The sequence below is a fragment of the Solanum pennellii genome, chromosome 7 (assembly GCF_001406875.1).
Source record: "Solanum pennellii chromosome 7, SPENNV200".
Classification (NCBI taxonomy): Eukaryota; Viridiplantae; Streptophyta; class Magnoliopsida; order Solanales; family Solanaceae; genus Solanum; species Solanum pennellii.
The window spans coordinates 62,200,928-62,218,026 of record NC_028643.1 but is presented as its reverse complement, the minus strand read 5'-3'; the positions used below and the strand labels follow the sequence as shown (position 1 = coordinate 62,218,026).

The 17,099-nt window shown below is 39.4% G+C and overlaps 1 protein-coding gene across 1 annotated transcript; it reads right to left on the bottom strand.

Moving 5' to 3' along the window:
* Positions 1 to 577: 577 nt before the first annotated feature.
* Positions 578 to 16,352, bottom strand: LOC107025141. The gene is made up of 5 exons (XM_015225982.1): positions 16,326 to 16,352; positions 15,190 to 15,558; positions 11,084 to 11,201; positions 1,482 to 1,587; positions 578 to 875 (listed from the first exon to the last, which is right to left on the bottom strand). The coding sequence occupies exons 1-5, from the start codon at positions 16,350 to 16,352 to the stop codon at positions 578 to 580; spliced, it is 918 nt and encodes a 305-aa protein (XP_015081468.1).
* Between the last annotated feature and the right edge of the window lie 747 nt (positions 16,353 to 17,099).

The window sequence follows — 17,099 nt, the reverse complement described above, 5'->3', positions numbered from 1 at the left end:
AGTTGCCACTCCTTGGTCCTAAGCTTCCGAACTTGCCTATCCAATATAGCTATAGGCTCCTCCTCATATGTCAAGTATGTACCCAGCTCCACAGAATCGAGTGAAAGTACATGAGATTCATCCGAAATATACTTTCGAAGCATGGAGACATAGAAAATAGGATAAACTGCCGACAAACTACGGGGTAAGGCCAACTTATAGGCTACCTCTCCTACTCTCCTCGAAATTAAGGTCCAATGAATCTAGGGCTAAGCTTGACCTTCTTTCCGAACCTCATTACACCCTTCATGGGTGATACTCGAAGCCAAACATGATCACCCTTCAAAAACACTAAGGCTCTAACTCTTCGATATGCATAACTCATATGTCGACTCTGAACTGTCAACATTCTATACTGAATCATACGGACTTGCTCTATAGCATCTCTAAGCAAGTTTGTATCCAAAGATTCCATTTCTGTCGAATCAAACCACCCGATCGGAGATCTACACCGTCTACCATACAACGCCTCAAATGGGTCCATCTTAATACTGGAGTTATAACTATTGTTGTAGGCAAACTCTGCTAAGGGTAAACGTCAATCCCATCTAGCACCAAAATTGATCACACATGCTCGGAGCATATCCTCCAACACCTGAATCGTCCGCTCGGACTGACCATCTGTCTCAGGGTGAAAAGTTGTACTCATATCAAACTGAGTACCCAGACCATGCTGTAATGCCTTCCAGAAGTGAGAAGTAAATAGTGAACCTCGATCTGATATAATAGAAACAAGAACCCCATGTAGTCGCACAATCTGACTGATATATATCTCAACTAACTTCTTTGTTGTATACTTCACTCGATCCGAAATTAAGTGGGCAGACTTGGTCAGCCTGTCAACAACAACCCAAATAGAGTCATAATCACCAACTGTGTTAGGTGAACCCATCACAAAGTCCATAGTAATGCGCTCCCACTTCCAAGTAGGAATACGCATCCTCTGAGACATACCCCCAGGCCGCAGGTGCTCACACTTGACCTGCTAGCAAGTTAAACACCTCGAAACAAAGTCTGAAATATCCCTCTTCATCCCGCACCACCAATAAAGCTGACTCAGATCATGATACATCTTTGCCGCTCTCGGATGGATAGAATAACGAGAACAATGAGCTTTCTCAACAATCAATCTAATCAACTCACCCGTCTTAGGCACACAAATCCTGCCTCCGATCCTCAAGACACCATTAGAATCAAGGACAGCCTCCTTGGCTTCCCCTCTCAGTACTTTATCTCGAATGAGACATAACTTCTCATCATCATACTAGTGTGCATGAATTCGCTCGACTAAAGAAGATCGAGCCTCAATAAAAGAAATCACCCCATCACTCTCCTCTGAAATCTGCAATCAGACAAGCCTGTTTGCTAACATCTGAACATCTCTAGCCAATGATCTCTCCTCAATACTAAGCGATGCAAGACTCCCCATGCTAGGATTCTACCTACTCAAAGCTTCGACCACAACATTGTCCTTCCCCGGATGATACAAAATGGTCACACCATAGTCCTCCAGCAAATCAAGCCATCTTCGTTGCCTCATGTAACACCCTGTAGCCAAAATAGACCAAAAATTAGTTTTTCAGAAAAATCTGCAGGTGCTACCAACAATGGCATCGACGGACCGTAGCCTGAACTACAGTCCATCCTACACAATCATCGATTGAATCAGAAACTCCCAAAAATTTCAGCCTAGAAAAATTGGTTAAGTCTTGGACGACGGACGGACTTACGGTCCGTAGGTCAAATGACGGTCCGTAGTCTGTGACCATCGATAAAGACTCCCTTCAACCACTCTTTGACAAGAGATATGGATGACCAGCATGGTTCGTAGGTGGGCCTACGATCCGTAGGTTGAAACTTTCCATCCAGTTAAGGGAAATGCAATTGTGTCAACTTGAAATGATCATAACCCTTATCACAAAATGAATTAGGTATCCCATTACCTACCCACAGATAGATAATTGAATTCTATTTCCATAGCCACTGACCTTGCTAAAATCATACCTCCGAGTAAAAAGTTATACCCATTTTAGTAAAGGTCTGTTGAACAGGCCCTCACGACGGACCCAACGACGATGCATCGGGCGCACGACGGACCGTCAGTCCTGGCCGTCGTGAGACTCGACAGAAACCTTTCGAGGGTTCTTTTTGACCTTTCCCACTCCGTTTAAACCCTAATTTACGTTGTTTTTATCCTAAATTTTCATATTTTAGTCAGTTTAAGCCTAGAAACATAATTAAATCATATCCAAGTCAAATCATTAAATCAAAACTTCGAAAATTAGAAGAAAGAGAGGAGAAGAAAGCTCAAGAACCCTAGTTCAAGAACGCCACAAGCTCCAGCAGTTCCAGCCCCAAAATTTAAGTATTTTTACGTGGATTTCATCACCAGGTATGTGGTATTTCACTAGTGGGCTCCTTTCATTCATTGGGTCCTTAGTTTCAGTCAGTTCTTGATTCTCTCATCATGATTAAACCTAGGGTTTTTAGAACTTTGATATAACTTCATGAATTTATTAAATATATGTTCCAAATCAGATTATCATGTTATTACTCAGATTACCGCATGAATTTCAAAACCCTAGCTTTGTATTTCTTTAGTTCTTGAATTACATATGCTAGGTCATATATATCAGACACTTCAGATATACATGCCTCAGTTATAAATGCATAGTTACCAGATTAATTGTTGCATTCACAATTTGTAAGTTCAGTTTTGAGCTATCCAGTATTTACAGAAATTCAGATATAATCAGTTAATTTACAGAATTCATTGGGAGTAGCATAATACCGATTGGACTAGGGTTTAGCGTACCCAATAGTCCCAGACCTACTAGCCGAGTAGGTTGTAAGTCACCTCTATGGGAAATCAGTTTAGTGATCACGCCAGCATGCCTTTATACCTTTGGCAGGGTATATTGGATCCACTCGATGGGGCGTATACGTCGAACTCCACATTTAGCTCATGTGGTTTTATTATCAGTTATTAGTAGCTCCCATATTTCAGTCAGACTCTTTGCATTAACCATTTATCAGTATATTCAGTATTCAGTTTCAGCATGTTATAAATTGGTCATTGCATCCAATTAGCTCAGAAATCAGCACTTCACGTTCAGATTATTATACTTGTTTTTGTTCTTGTTCAGTTATGTTTTATTTCAGCTTTACTCTATCCTACATGCTCAGTACCTTTCAAGTACTGACGCGTACGGGTTCTACATCTTCTCGTGATGTAGGTTCAGGTTCTCAGCATCCAGATCACGCATAGATCAATTTCCCGATCTCCAGTTCAGCAAATTCAGTGGTGAGTCCTCATTCTCCGAGGACAACAGTCATGAGTTCCATTTCAGTCTCTAGTCATTTAGTTTCAGTTTTTGCTAGATTTTGTTGGGGCTTGTCCCAGTATTTCTAGTCTAGTTTAGAGGCTATTTTCAGACATAGTTAGATTCAGCTTACTATTGAGTTAATATTTCTTTTGTATTAAACTCATTGTCTTTCAAATATCTCAGTTATAGAATATGAGCATTCCCCATCTTTTTATTTTAAGTATGATTTAGCTTCCGCAACAATTTATTATCTTTAGTGTTCTCATGATCATGCCAGCAGGGTTAGCTTGGGATCACTTGTGGTCCTAGGTTCCGTGTCCGGGTCTCGAGGGTAGCTTTGGGCTTGACAAAACTTGGTATCAGAGCACTAGGTTCAAGAGTCCTAGGATGTCTGAAAAAAGCCGCACTAAGTAGAGTCCTTTTCATGGGTGTGAAGTGCACCACATCTAATGAGAGGGAGGCTATGAAGTGTTTTAGGAAAAACTTCACCTTCTTGTTACTCTTATCGTGCGGAAGGTATGATCTAATTCCATTCTAACTCGACGTTGAGCGCTTAAGATCATGCCTTCTCGTAGAGCTAACGCTAGGAATGTGAATGCCAGGAATGCAAACGCAGCTCCTCCAATCCCAGATCAAGAAGTCTCCAATGCTGAGTTCAGGAATGCCATACAGATGTTGGCCAGAGTATGACCGCCAGAACAATCGGGTTCATGATCCTATGAATGAAAATAGTGGATCAGCAACAGCAAGGGTCCGTGACTTTGTTATGATGAATCCGCCTGAGTTCTTAGGATCGCAGACTAATGAAGATCCTCTGAATTTCTTGGACGAAATCAGGAAGATCTTTGAGGTGATGCAGGTTACTGGGAATTATCGGGTTGAGTTGGTGTCATACCAGCTGAAAGACGTGGCACATATCGGGTACACTCAGTAGAAGGAGAATCGGGGTGCAAATGCAGCTCCTATTACTTGGGAGTGCTTCAGTGAGACTTTTCTCGACAGGTTTTCCCCAATAGAGTTGAGAGAAGCAAAGGCCCAAGAATTCATGAACTTGAGGCAGGGAAACATGACATTCCAAGAGTATGGGATGAAGTTTAACCAACTCTCCAGGTATGCTCCTCAATAAGTTCTTGTACGGAGTATCAGATTTGGTGACGACAGAGTGCAGAAATGCTATGTTGCTGGGAGATATGAACATCCCTAGGCTTATGACTCATGCTCACCAGGTTGAGGGTGATAGCTTAGGGAACAGGCTAAGGAAAATAAGAAGGCTAGGACTTGGAACTATGACTATTCTCAACAGAAATTGGGTAGTAGATATCGCTCACAGGGTCAGCAGAAGTTTTCAACTCCAGCCCCTTCATCTGCTAGTGTTCCATCCTCCAAGAATAGGTTTGACCAGAAGGGCAGAGCACCAGGCTCTAAGTCTCACGGAAGTGTTTCAGGCACCAACACTTACCCCCACTTGCCCTAAGTGTGGTAAGAACCATCCGGCCGTGTGTTTTGCAGGAAAAAAAGGATGTTTTGGATGTGGTCAGTCTGGTCACAGGTTGAGGGACTGTCCTTCTAGAGCTCAGTATACAAATTCAGCTGCACCAGCAAGTTGCCCAACTCAGCAGGGTAACTCATCTAGTACAGGTGGCGGTCAGCGCCAGAACAGACTTTATGCTCTTCAGGCTCGCCAGGATCAGGAAGGTTCTCCTGATGTAGTCACTGGTACGTTAAGAGTCTTTGACCTTGATGTTTATGCATTGTTAGATGCAGGGGCTACTCTTTCTTTTGTAACTCCTTATATAGTATTCCAATTCACTGTCAGTCCAGAAACTCTCTCAGAACCCTTCTCAGTCTCTACTCCAGTCGGTGACCCAGTTATAGCTAGACGGGTATACAGAAATTGCCTTGTCACAGTCTCTCAGAAATTCACCTCAGCAGATCTAGTAGAGTTAGAAATGGTAGACTTCGATGTCATTTTAGGCATGGATTGGTTACATTCGTGTTATGCCTCAGTCGATTTCAGAACTAGGATTGTTTGGTTTTATTTTCCAGATGAACCAAACTTAAAATGGAAGGGTAGTAGCTTAGCGCCTATGGGTCATTTTATTTTTTACCTTAAGGCCAGAAAGATGATCTCAAAGGGTTATCTCTATCATCTAGTTCGGGTTAAGGATTCTAGCCTTGAAACCCCAACTCTTGATTCAGTTCCAGTAGTCAGTGAATTTCTAGAAGTATTTCCAAAAGATTTTCCCGGAGTATCTCCCGAAACGGAATCGACTTTGGAATTGATCTTCTTCCAGATACCCAGCCTAATTCTATTCCTCCTTATAGAATGGCTCCAGCAGAGCTTAAGGAATTGAAAGATCAGTTGAAAGACCTTCTAGATAAGGGCTTCATCAGACCTAGTATTTCACCATGGGGTGCACCGGAATTGTTGGTAAAGAACAAAGATGGTTGTCTCAGAATGTGCATTGACTATAGACAGTTGAACAAGGTCACAATCAAGAATAAGTATCATATCCCCAGGATTGATGACTTGTTTGACCAACTTCAGGGTGCTAGTCATTTCTCAAAGATAGACCTCAGATCGGGTTATCATCAGCTTAGAGTCAGAAATAGTGACATTCCAAAAACAGCCTTTAGAACTCGGTATGGTCATTATGAATTTGTAGTTATGTCGTTTGGACTAACTAATGCTCCTGCAGCTTTCATGGATTTGATGAACAGAGTGTTCAAACAGTACTTGGACTTGTTCGTTATCATCTTTATTGATGATATCCTCATTTACTCTAGGAGTGAGGACGAACATGCAAGTCATTTGAGAGTTGTTCTGCAGACTCTCAAAGATCGCCAATTATTCTCTAAGTTTAGTAAATGTGGGTTTTGGTTGCAATCCGTTGCTTTCCTTGGTCACATTGTATCTAGCGAAGGGCTCCGCGTAGAGTCACAAAAGATAGAAGCAGTGAAACAATGGCCCAGACCTACTTCTGCTACAGATATCAGAAGTTTCTTAGGTCTAGCAGGTTATTACAGAAGGTTCGTGGAAGGATTTTCATCCATAGCCTCACCATTTACTAGTTTGACTTAGAAGATAGTCAGGTTCCAATGGTCAGATGATTGTGAGAGAAACTTCGCAGAATCAAAAACTAGATTGGCAACAGCTCCTGTCTTGACTCTACCAGAGGGTTCAGATGGTTATGTGATCTATTGCGATGCATCCAGAGTTGGCCTTGGTTGTGTGTTGATGCAAAGAGATAAGGTTATATCTTATGCCTCTAGAAAGCTTAAGGTGCATGAGAAGAATTATCCAACTCATGACCTCGAGCTTGCAGCAGTGGTGTTTGCACTCAACATATGGAGACACTACTTTTATGGTGTTTATGTAAATGTGTTCACCGATCATAAGAGCCTTTAGTATGTGTGTCTGCCAGAAAGAGTTGAATCTTTGCCAGAGGAGATGGCTTGAGTTCCTTAAGGATTATGATATGAGTGTGCATTATCAACCTGGAAAGGCGAATGTAGTGGACAATGCTCTTAGTAGATTATCTATGGGTAGTGTAGCCCATGTTGAGGAAAAAAGAAAGGAGCTAGTGAAGGATGTTCACAGGCTTGCTCGCTTGGGAGTTCGCCTTATGAGCATATCAGACAGCGGTGTAACAATTCAGAATGGGGCAGAACCGTCTTTTGTAGTGGAGGTTAAGGAAAAGTAAGAGAGTGATCCGATCTTGCTTGAACTAAAGGGTGCAGTCAACAATCAGAGAGTGGAGGTTTTCTCCCAAGGGGGAGATGGTGTACTTCGCTACCAAGGTAGATTATGTGTGACTAATGTGGGAGAGTTGAGGCAGCATATTCTTGCAGAAGCTCATAACTCCAAGTATTCTATTCATCCAGGTGCCACTAAAATGTATCGCGATCTGCGGGAAGTCTATTGGTGGAATGACATGAAGAGGGATATAGCAGACTTTGTGAGTAAGTGCCCCAATTGCCAGCTAGTCAAGGTAGAACATCAGAAACCAGGAGGTATGACACAAGAGATTGATATTCCTACTTGGAAGTGGGATGTGATCAATATGGATCTCATCACAGGGTTACCTTGTACTCGCGGACAGCATGGCTCAATTTGGGTGATAGTTGATAGGATGACTAAGTCTTCTCGCGTTATGGCGGTCAAGACTACATATTCGGCAGAGAACTATGTCAAGCTTTACCTTACTGAAATTGTGAGGTTGCATGGGGTTCCTTTGTCTATCATCTCAGATAGAGGTCCTCAGTTTACCTCTCATTTCTGGAAGTCATTTCAAAAAGGTCTTGGTACTCAAGTTAACCTTAGTACAGCATTTCATCCACAGACGGATGGGCAGACAGAGCGTACCATTCAGACCTTAGAGGATATATTGAGATCTTGTGTGATCGATTTCAAAGGTAGTTGGGATGATCACCTTCCTCTTATTGAATTTGCCTACAATAATAGCTACCATTCGAGCATTCAGATGGCCCCATATGAGGCTTTATATGGGCGTAAATGTAGATCTCCTGTTGGTTGGTTTGAAGTAGGTGAAGCAGCTTTGATAGGGCCAGATTCAGTCCTTTATGCTATGGAGAAAGTGCAACTCATTAGAGATAGACTAAAGACAGCCCAAAGTCGTCAGAAATCTTATGCGGATGTAAGGAGAAGGGAACTAGAGTTCCAAGTTGATGATTGGGTTTTTCAGACAGTCCCACCTATGAAAGGGGTGATGAGATTTGGAAAGAAAGGGAAGCTCAGTCCTAGATATGTAGGCCCTTACAAGATCTTGAAAAGGATTGGCAAGGTGGCATATGAGTTAGAGTTGCCAACAAAATTAGCAGCAGTGCATCCGGTCTTCCACATCTCACTCTTGAAGAAGTGCGTGGGTGACCCAGCCTCTACAGTGCCATTAGAGAGTGTGGCGGTGAAAGATAGTCTTTCTTATGAGGATGTACCAGTTGAGATTCTTGACCGTCGGGTTAAAAGGTTGAGAAACAAAGAAGTAGCTTCAGTAAAGGTTTTATGGAGGAGTCAGTCCGTAGAGGGAGCTACTTGGGAAGCAGAAGCAGCCATGAAAGCCAAGTATCCTTACCTTTTTCCTTCCGATTCCACTCCAGCTTGAGGTAATAGTTCCTCTTCAATTTTACAGTCATTCATGCATAAATTCAGTTTTAGAATCATGTTCCCTCAGTTTGTACTTTCATTTTTAGCGTAATTGCATGTACTCAGAAACTTAATTCAGTCAGAACTCAGTTCTCAGTGTTTAGTAGTGGGGCTTGCATCTCTCTCCCTCTATTTCAGCTAGTTCAGTCTTCATTCTAGGACGAATGTTCCCAAGGGGGAGATAATGTAACACCCTGTAGCCAAAACAGAACAAAAATTAGTTTTTCTGAAAAATTTGTAGGTGCTACCAATGGTGGCATCGACGGAACATAGCCTGAACCACGGTCCGTCCTGCACAATCGTCGATGGAATTAGAAACTCCCAAAAATTTCAGCCTAGAAAAATTGGTTAGGTCTTGGACGACGGACGAACTTACGGTCCGTAGGTCAAACGACGATCCATAGTCCATGACCGTCGATCAAGACTCCCTTAAACCACTCTCTGACAAGAGATATGGATGACCAGCATGGTTCGTAGGTGGACCTACGGTCCGTAGGTCTGACCGTAAGTTGAAACTTTGCAGCCAGTTAAGGGGAAATGCAGTTGGGTCAACTTATAATGATCATAACTCTTAGCACAAAATCAATTAGGTCTCCCTTGACCTACCCATAGATAGATAATTGCATTATCTTTCCATAGCCACCGACCTTGATAAAATCAAACCTCCGAGTAAAAAGTTATACCCATTTTAGTAAAGGTCTGTCGAACAGGCCCTCATGACGGACCCAACGACGGGGGATCGGGCGCACGACGGACCGTTAGTCCTGACCGTCGTGAGGCCCGACAGCAACCTTCCCAGGGGTCTTCTTAACCTTTCCCACTCCGTTTAAACCCTAAGTTACATCGTTTTTACCCTAAATCATAAAATTTTAGTCAGTTTAAGCCTAGAAACATAATTAAATCATATCCAAGTCAAATCATTAAATCAAAACTTAAAATTAGAAGCAAGAGAGGAGAAGAAAGCTCAAGAACCCTAGTTCAAGAACGCCACAAGCTCCAGCAGTTCCAGCCCCGAAATTTAAGTATTTTTTGTGGATTTCATCACCAGGTATGTGGGATTTCACTAGTGGGTTCCTTTCATTCATTGGGTCCTTAGTTTCAGTCAGTTCTTGATTCTCTTATCATGATTAAACCTAGGGTTTTTAGAACTTTGATATAACTTCATGAATTTATTAAATATATGTTCCAAATCAGATTATCATGTTATTACTCAGATTATCGCATGAATTTCAGAACCCTAGCTTTGTATTTCTTTAGTTCTTGAAATACACATGCTAGGTCATATATTGCAGACACTTCAGATATACATGCCTCAGTTATTAATGCATAATTACCAGATTAATTGTTGCATTCTCAGTTTGCATGTTCAGCTTCGAGATATCCAGTATTTATAGAAATTCAGATATAATCAGTTAATTTACAGAATTCATTGGGAGTAGCATAATACCGATCAGTTAATTTACAGAATTCATTGGGAGTAGCATAATACCGAGTTGGACTAGGGTTTAGCGTACCCAATAGTCCCAGAAATACTAGTCAAGTAGGTTGTAAGTCACCTCTGTGGGCAATCAGTTTAGTGATCACGCCAACATGCCGTTATACCTTTGGCAGGGTATATTGGGTCCTCTCGATGGGCGTATACATCGGACTCCACATTTAGCTCATGTGGTTTTATTATCGATTATTAGTAGCTCCCACAGTTCAGTCAGACTCTCTGCATTGACCATTTATCAGTATATTCAGTATTCAGTTTCAGCATGTTATAAATTTGTCATTGCATCCAGTTAGCTCAGAAATCAGCACATCACGTTTAGATTATTATACTTGTTTTTGTTCTTATTCAGTTATGTTTTATTTCAGCTTTACTCTATCCTACATGCTCAGTACCTTTCAAGTACTGACGCATACGTGCGCTACATCTTCTCGTGATGTAGGTTCAGGTTCTCAGCATCCAGATCACGCATAGATCGATTTTCCGATCTCCAGTTCAGCAGATTCAGTGGTGAGTCCTCATTCTCCGAGGACAACAGTCATGAGTTTCATTTCAGTCTTTAGTCATTTAGTTTCAGTTTTTGCTAGATTTAGCTGGGGCTTGTCCCAGTATTTCTAGTCTAGTTTAGAGGCTATTTTCAGACATAGTTAGATTCAGCTTAGTATTGAGTTAATATTTCTTTTGTATTAAACTCATTGTTTTCAAATATCTCAGTTATAGAATATGGGTATTCCCCATCTTTTCATTTTAAGTATGATTTAGCTTCCGCAACAGTTTATTATCTTTAGTATGCTCATGATCATGCCAGCAGGGTTAGCTTGGGATCACTTGTGGTCCTAGGTTCCGTGTCCGCGTCTCGAGGGTATCTCGAGGCGTGACACCTCAAGTTCAAATCCCTCTAACTAAAGATATACTGAAGACTCCGATGATTAGTGAAGATCTCACAATGCACCCCATAAAAATAATGACGCCATAACTTAAGTACAAATACCAAAACCACGAACTCAAAATCATGAGTAGGGTAGTTCTTCTCATGGGACTTCAATTGCCTAGAAGCATAACCAATCACTTTCCCTTTCTGCATCAACACATCACCCAATCCAACTCCTGAAGCATCACAATACACAGTAAAGTCTACACCCTCCTCAGGTAGAGTCAACACAGGAGCCGATGTCACATCCTAAAACCACACCCTAGAAGTTAGGGTCAATCTCAGATTGCAATCGGCGTACTTGACCTCTCGGAAGTCTTGTACAATCTCTTGCTTATCATTCATCGCATATACATAATGAAAAGTAGTGCGGAATTAAAACTTTTCACAAACATCTGAAATATCTTTAATAACATCTTTCATTAGAAATCATAGGAAATACTAAGTCTCAATCTCATCAAACTTAAGACACGAGAATACTTTTGGGACATGGCCCATACTTCAAAATATATAAATACTTAGTCTATTACAATACTTCAATTAGAAACATAAAAGACATCTTATACCCTTGAACCAAATGAGGACATACTTCAACTTCACTTGAATTACGATCCAAGTCTTGCTTCCCAAGTGCTCCTCACCTATCAACAACTATAGAGATAGATAAAATCATCGATTAGTACAACCACGTGCACTAAGTATGGCATAATGCATGAAAATCATGAGAATGGATATTTATTAGAAATATGCATCTTTTCACTTAAAAATCATAAGAATAACTTTTAACACCTTAGAAACACATAAGATAAAACATTTAAGTAATTATACACATTTTTAAGGCAGCATTACAGTAAGCTTGATTCACTGTACAGTGAATTGCTTCATTGTTACAGTGAAGTGTCTCTTCTTTCCCTTTTAACACTTCCTAGCATGTAGTTTTCTCACTAAAATCTATCCTAAGACTCACTGAAGCAACACAAAGAGAGACCGCCCATAAAACCTCCCTAGGCATGCTTAAATGACCCTCAAAACTACATGTAATGAGACACATACACTTATAATACATCAAATATATGAACATGAGATTTCCTTCACTAAAGGTGATTCTAAGTCTCACTTGAGTGAGTTGTGAAGTGACCGCCCATTCAATCCCTTAAACACACTTAAAAGATCCTATAGACTACCTATGATAGAATCATTCTCACTTAATACATCAACACATAGATAATATGACATTATCCTTCCAAAGTCCGACAAAAGACTTACTTAAGTAAATCAAGAAGATAACGTCCATGACCTCTTCAAGACTACCTAAATAATCCTTAAGACTACCTAAGTTTAGATCATGTCTACATAATCAAACATCTTCCCTAACTAGAGTCATCCTAAGACTTATCTAGGTAAGATACAAAGTGACCATTCCTATACCCCTTCACACCTTAACTAGACAACCCTTAACTACTCTAGATAAGTACTTATTCATTTGACATACTTTCTTAACTTAAGTCATTACATTCATTAGTTCACTTAGGATACATTCAACACATAAAGGATATTCAAGTAATGGTCTTGGACAAGACCTAGGAACTCCAACTAACACCTTCAAAGCCTATTGTGCAATGTCTAGATAGTGCCCCATACCACCACCTAAACTTCATTGAACTTCTCTAATGCTAGTAAGTATCCCATATGATGAGAATAGGCAATAATCGACATAGACCATGATAGGAAGACATGGAATCTGGAGTTATAACCTACTCCGATGAGGGTGTTCTACTTGCCAATGGTAGAAATTGGACACATCCCATGTAGGCATATGGTTAAGGAATATGAAGGGTGTGCTTTGTAATCTAGTCTCATTCTTTAACTAGAACTACTTTCCTTACCATACTCACTCAGTGCTAGCCTTTGTTCTCATAGAGTAATTTATACTTAAGGTTCATATAAAGGGGTTTCATATCAAGTTCATAAACCAATCACATTTACCCTACCACAAAAGGTCCACTAGGGCTACCTCACAATGGAAACAAGAAGGTCATCATGACTTTCCTAAGGATTGATATGATGTCGTTCCAGTCAATCAACCTTAAGTCTATCATTCATTTACTTTGAAGGATACCATTACGGCTTTCAACTTCAACATTCATAACCTTACCACTAGGTTCAAGATTTCACATAAAGGACCCTCTTAATATCATTTAAGGTCTCATGCCATTCATACGTACAAGACTAAGAGGCTTTAGCATCCTAAGTCAAGACATCGCATATTCACATTCATCCATGTATCAAGTAAGGGACATAAATCAACCAAGACAAGACACAACATATTTTACTTTAAAACATATTACATGTCATTCGAGAAGCACATAGGAATAACCATATCCTCTTTAAGTCATCCTATATACTACCATATAATCATCAATATGACCATCATAAACTTATATAGTAAAGTAGGAATAACCAAGCATCAACCCGAAGACTATACACATAAAGCGATAGTCATAGTCTAACATGATCATCTACTTAACATCAATAGAAGAACACATATACTTTCACATTACTTATCATATAGGTAGATATTATCATACTTCACAGAATCATCATAATACTTCAAGTAGTTGCCGACAGTATCATGATTATCATAATACATAAAGTAACGTCGACAAAGGCCACATCAATTGCAAGTAAAGCACATAACACCGCGACCATAAGTGGAACATACCAATCACAACATAATTGAAGTATAATTAACATAAAATAAAGGGAATTAGGGTAGACTACCACCACTCCATCCTTAACACCTCAATTCGATGCTAAATCACCCAATTCAATATCATAAGGCCCCTACCAATGGCCATGAACATAAATTCAATGCATAAATCATAGTACTCAATGAAACAAGGTCAATTCAAAATAGATTTATCAATCTAATACAACCTATACATCAATTGAATACAATTTTTACATCATTAGATAGCCCATAGAAAACTACACTAGAATTCATAAACATTAAGTCAATATTAAGTAACCCATAAAGTAGTCAAAAACTAGGGTTCATCAACTACATAAATCATAGTTTATTTGAGTTAAAATCATCGAATTAATAACAATTCAATCCATATTCAATGTTTAAAAACCTTTAATGCAAGAACCCATGCATAGATCATGAAATCGGATAATTCATCTCTGAAAACTTTAGAAAAAATCTTTGAAAGTTGGGATCCTTGATGAATAGAGTTTCAAGGATCAAAAATCATACCTCAATGAAGCTAATTCTTCAATTTGATGAATAATTCCATTCAATTCTCCAATCCAAGCCCTTCCTTTGAGTTTTGGCTCCAATGGAATTCTAGGGAATTTCTAAGGGAATTTGGGTTTTGATTTTTGAAGAATGAAATCTTCTAAGTGTTTTAGGCTTATAAACATATTTAAAATACCCAAAAGACCCTTAAGAAACCGCCAATATTCTTATTTGGACGTGGGGTGAATTTACAAGTTCACACCTCAACTTACAGTGAACAGCACACAGGGACAGACCCATCGACGGTTGCCCATTAACGGCCCGTCCCCTAACAAATGAACCGTCTTGTTGGTCCGTGGTCTGGGACTGTGGCTTGTATTTGGCTTCCTCTCCCCCATGCCTAAGTTCCGGTCGATGATACACCACCAACGGGGCGTCGACTGACCCACTGGGCGTCAATTGCCATCCGTTGGTAGGCTTTCTTGGGCAGTCTTGGACACCAACTTTGGGTCCTTCCTCAAAGACCTTTCGTTGGTCCTTGGGGATATTTGCCCGGAAGTTTCCAACCCAAACATGATCGTATACGAGTTTAGCACCTCTCACATGAATTTCACCCAAAACGAACACGTAAAACTCGACGAAACACGCTTAGACACACAAGGTCGTTTCAAGGCAAAACTTTCGAACGTCATGGACGTTCTTGGACGTTTGACCTCTAAACTTCACGAAACTTGACACACTGCCTATATACACCATAATAACTCATTTAAGGACCTTATAGACGTATTAACAACACATAAACACATAGAACCACATATGAGGCACATAAGTAACTTAGTCGTCGAACGTCTTAGTTGTCCTTTAACGTTTCACTTCCTAATCACCTCAACTCTTAGACACTGCCTCAATACCACATTATAAATCATGTTAGGACCTTAAACACTCATGAAAAGCATGTTAGAATCTATTTCACATAAGTCATTTTCAGGATCTTACAACCGAAGTCAACAAAGTCTTGAGCTTTTGAAAGCTCTTCTCACACTCATCATACCACTGAAAACCCACATACTCTCGAGTCAGTACAGTCCATGGAGCTGCAATAGTAGAGAAACTCTGAACAAATCGTCGATAATAACCTGCCAATCCCACAAAGCTCCTAATCTCAGTAGGTGAAGTAGGTCGCGTCCAGCCTCTAACTTCCTCAATCTTGGCCGGATCTACTCTAATACCCTCCTTGGACACCACATGTCCCAAGAATACCAAAGAAGTAAGCCAGAACTCACATTTTGAGAACTTGGCATACAACTTCTCTTCTTTCAACCTCTGAAGTAAAATCCTCAAGTGTCGGACATGGTCCTCCTCAGTCTTGGATTAAAACAAGATGCCATCAATGAAAACAATCACAAAAGAATCAAGGTATGGTCAAAACACCCCATTCATCAACTCTATTAATGCGGCAGGGGCATTAGCCAATCCAAAGGACATCATTAGGAACTCATAATACACATACCATCACATATCTTGTCGCAATTTTCTTTTCCCAACACAATCTTTTCACGAGCTTAAGTTATAAAAATATGATCATTAGACATCATATACTCATCAGGGAGGACCAAACTTATCTAACCTAAAGAAGAAAATGATTAAGTAAGCACTGAACAAGCGATGCACTCAAGCATCGTATATTCACAATAAGATTTCGGAACTAACAACACCCACATTTTAATGTGCTTAACCTTGACCTAAAAATTCACCCAAATTTATAATCAAGTTTGTAATTCTTTATGTTAATTGACGTTTCAACTACCATGGTTTTCCAAGTTTCAAGCCTATAATTAAATTCAAATTTAACTGTGAAACTCACGAATTCCAAAGAAATCAACATACAAAATTATAAATAGTTGGTATTTAATTTCCACTCATAGTTCTCTGATTGAGCACCTTAACGTCATCTTCTTAAAGTCTAATCATAATATTTGTGAAGTTACCATATTACTGGCAATCGTAATGATTATTAAAATCACAAATTAACATTGCATGTATTAAAACAATTAGCAATTTCACACATTAACATGAAACATAAGGATAATTATGTCTTATTTTATTTTTTCCTTTTCTTTTCCTTGACTAACCATTACTCCAACCAATGATTTGCTCATTATGGCCAATCATGAGCCACTATCCTTATCAAATTAGCATCCAAGAATTTCCAGTAATGCCCAAAACAAATTCATAAACCCTTTTGCTTATTAACAACATGTACAGCAAATTGCCTCACTTTCTCAACTCTTAAAGAAATAAAATATAAAATATTAACCAACAAAAACATATCTCACATCCTAGTATCGTTTCACCCGCCAATAATATTAATAATTTAATTAATACCTTCTCCATAAATGCAAGTAAAAAATATATTCATATATGTACACGAAGGGAAAACAAATTTGCTCCACGCATTTGTATTTATTATGTACCTCAATACTGTTTGTTTTCAAGCTGCACATCCACGAACTTTACTTTCATTTCTGCTGCATAGGTGAGTTTCTTACCTTCTTTTTTTCTTTTCCTAAATTATAACCCAAAAACTTTCAACCCTAGTAATTTATTTCCAATATGGATTAAGTGGTATTAAATAATAATAAAACTTAACCCATTAATTATTAACTAAAATTGGTTATTTAATTATTAACCATCAATTAATTTACTCTAGTTAAATGAATAATAAAAATTTCCAAAAGTGACTTTCCGGGTCATTACAATGAAACTTAAATATCATTCTCAAATTGGCAAAAAATTTCACTTAGAAATTGGTTCTCATTTTTGCAACTTGTAGGCTTTAACCAGAAAATAAAAAAGAAGTTATTTTCTTGATCTTTTACATGCTTGTTTGGTATAAATTCACACCA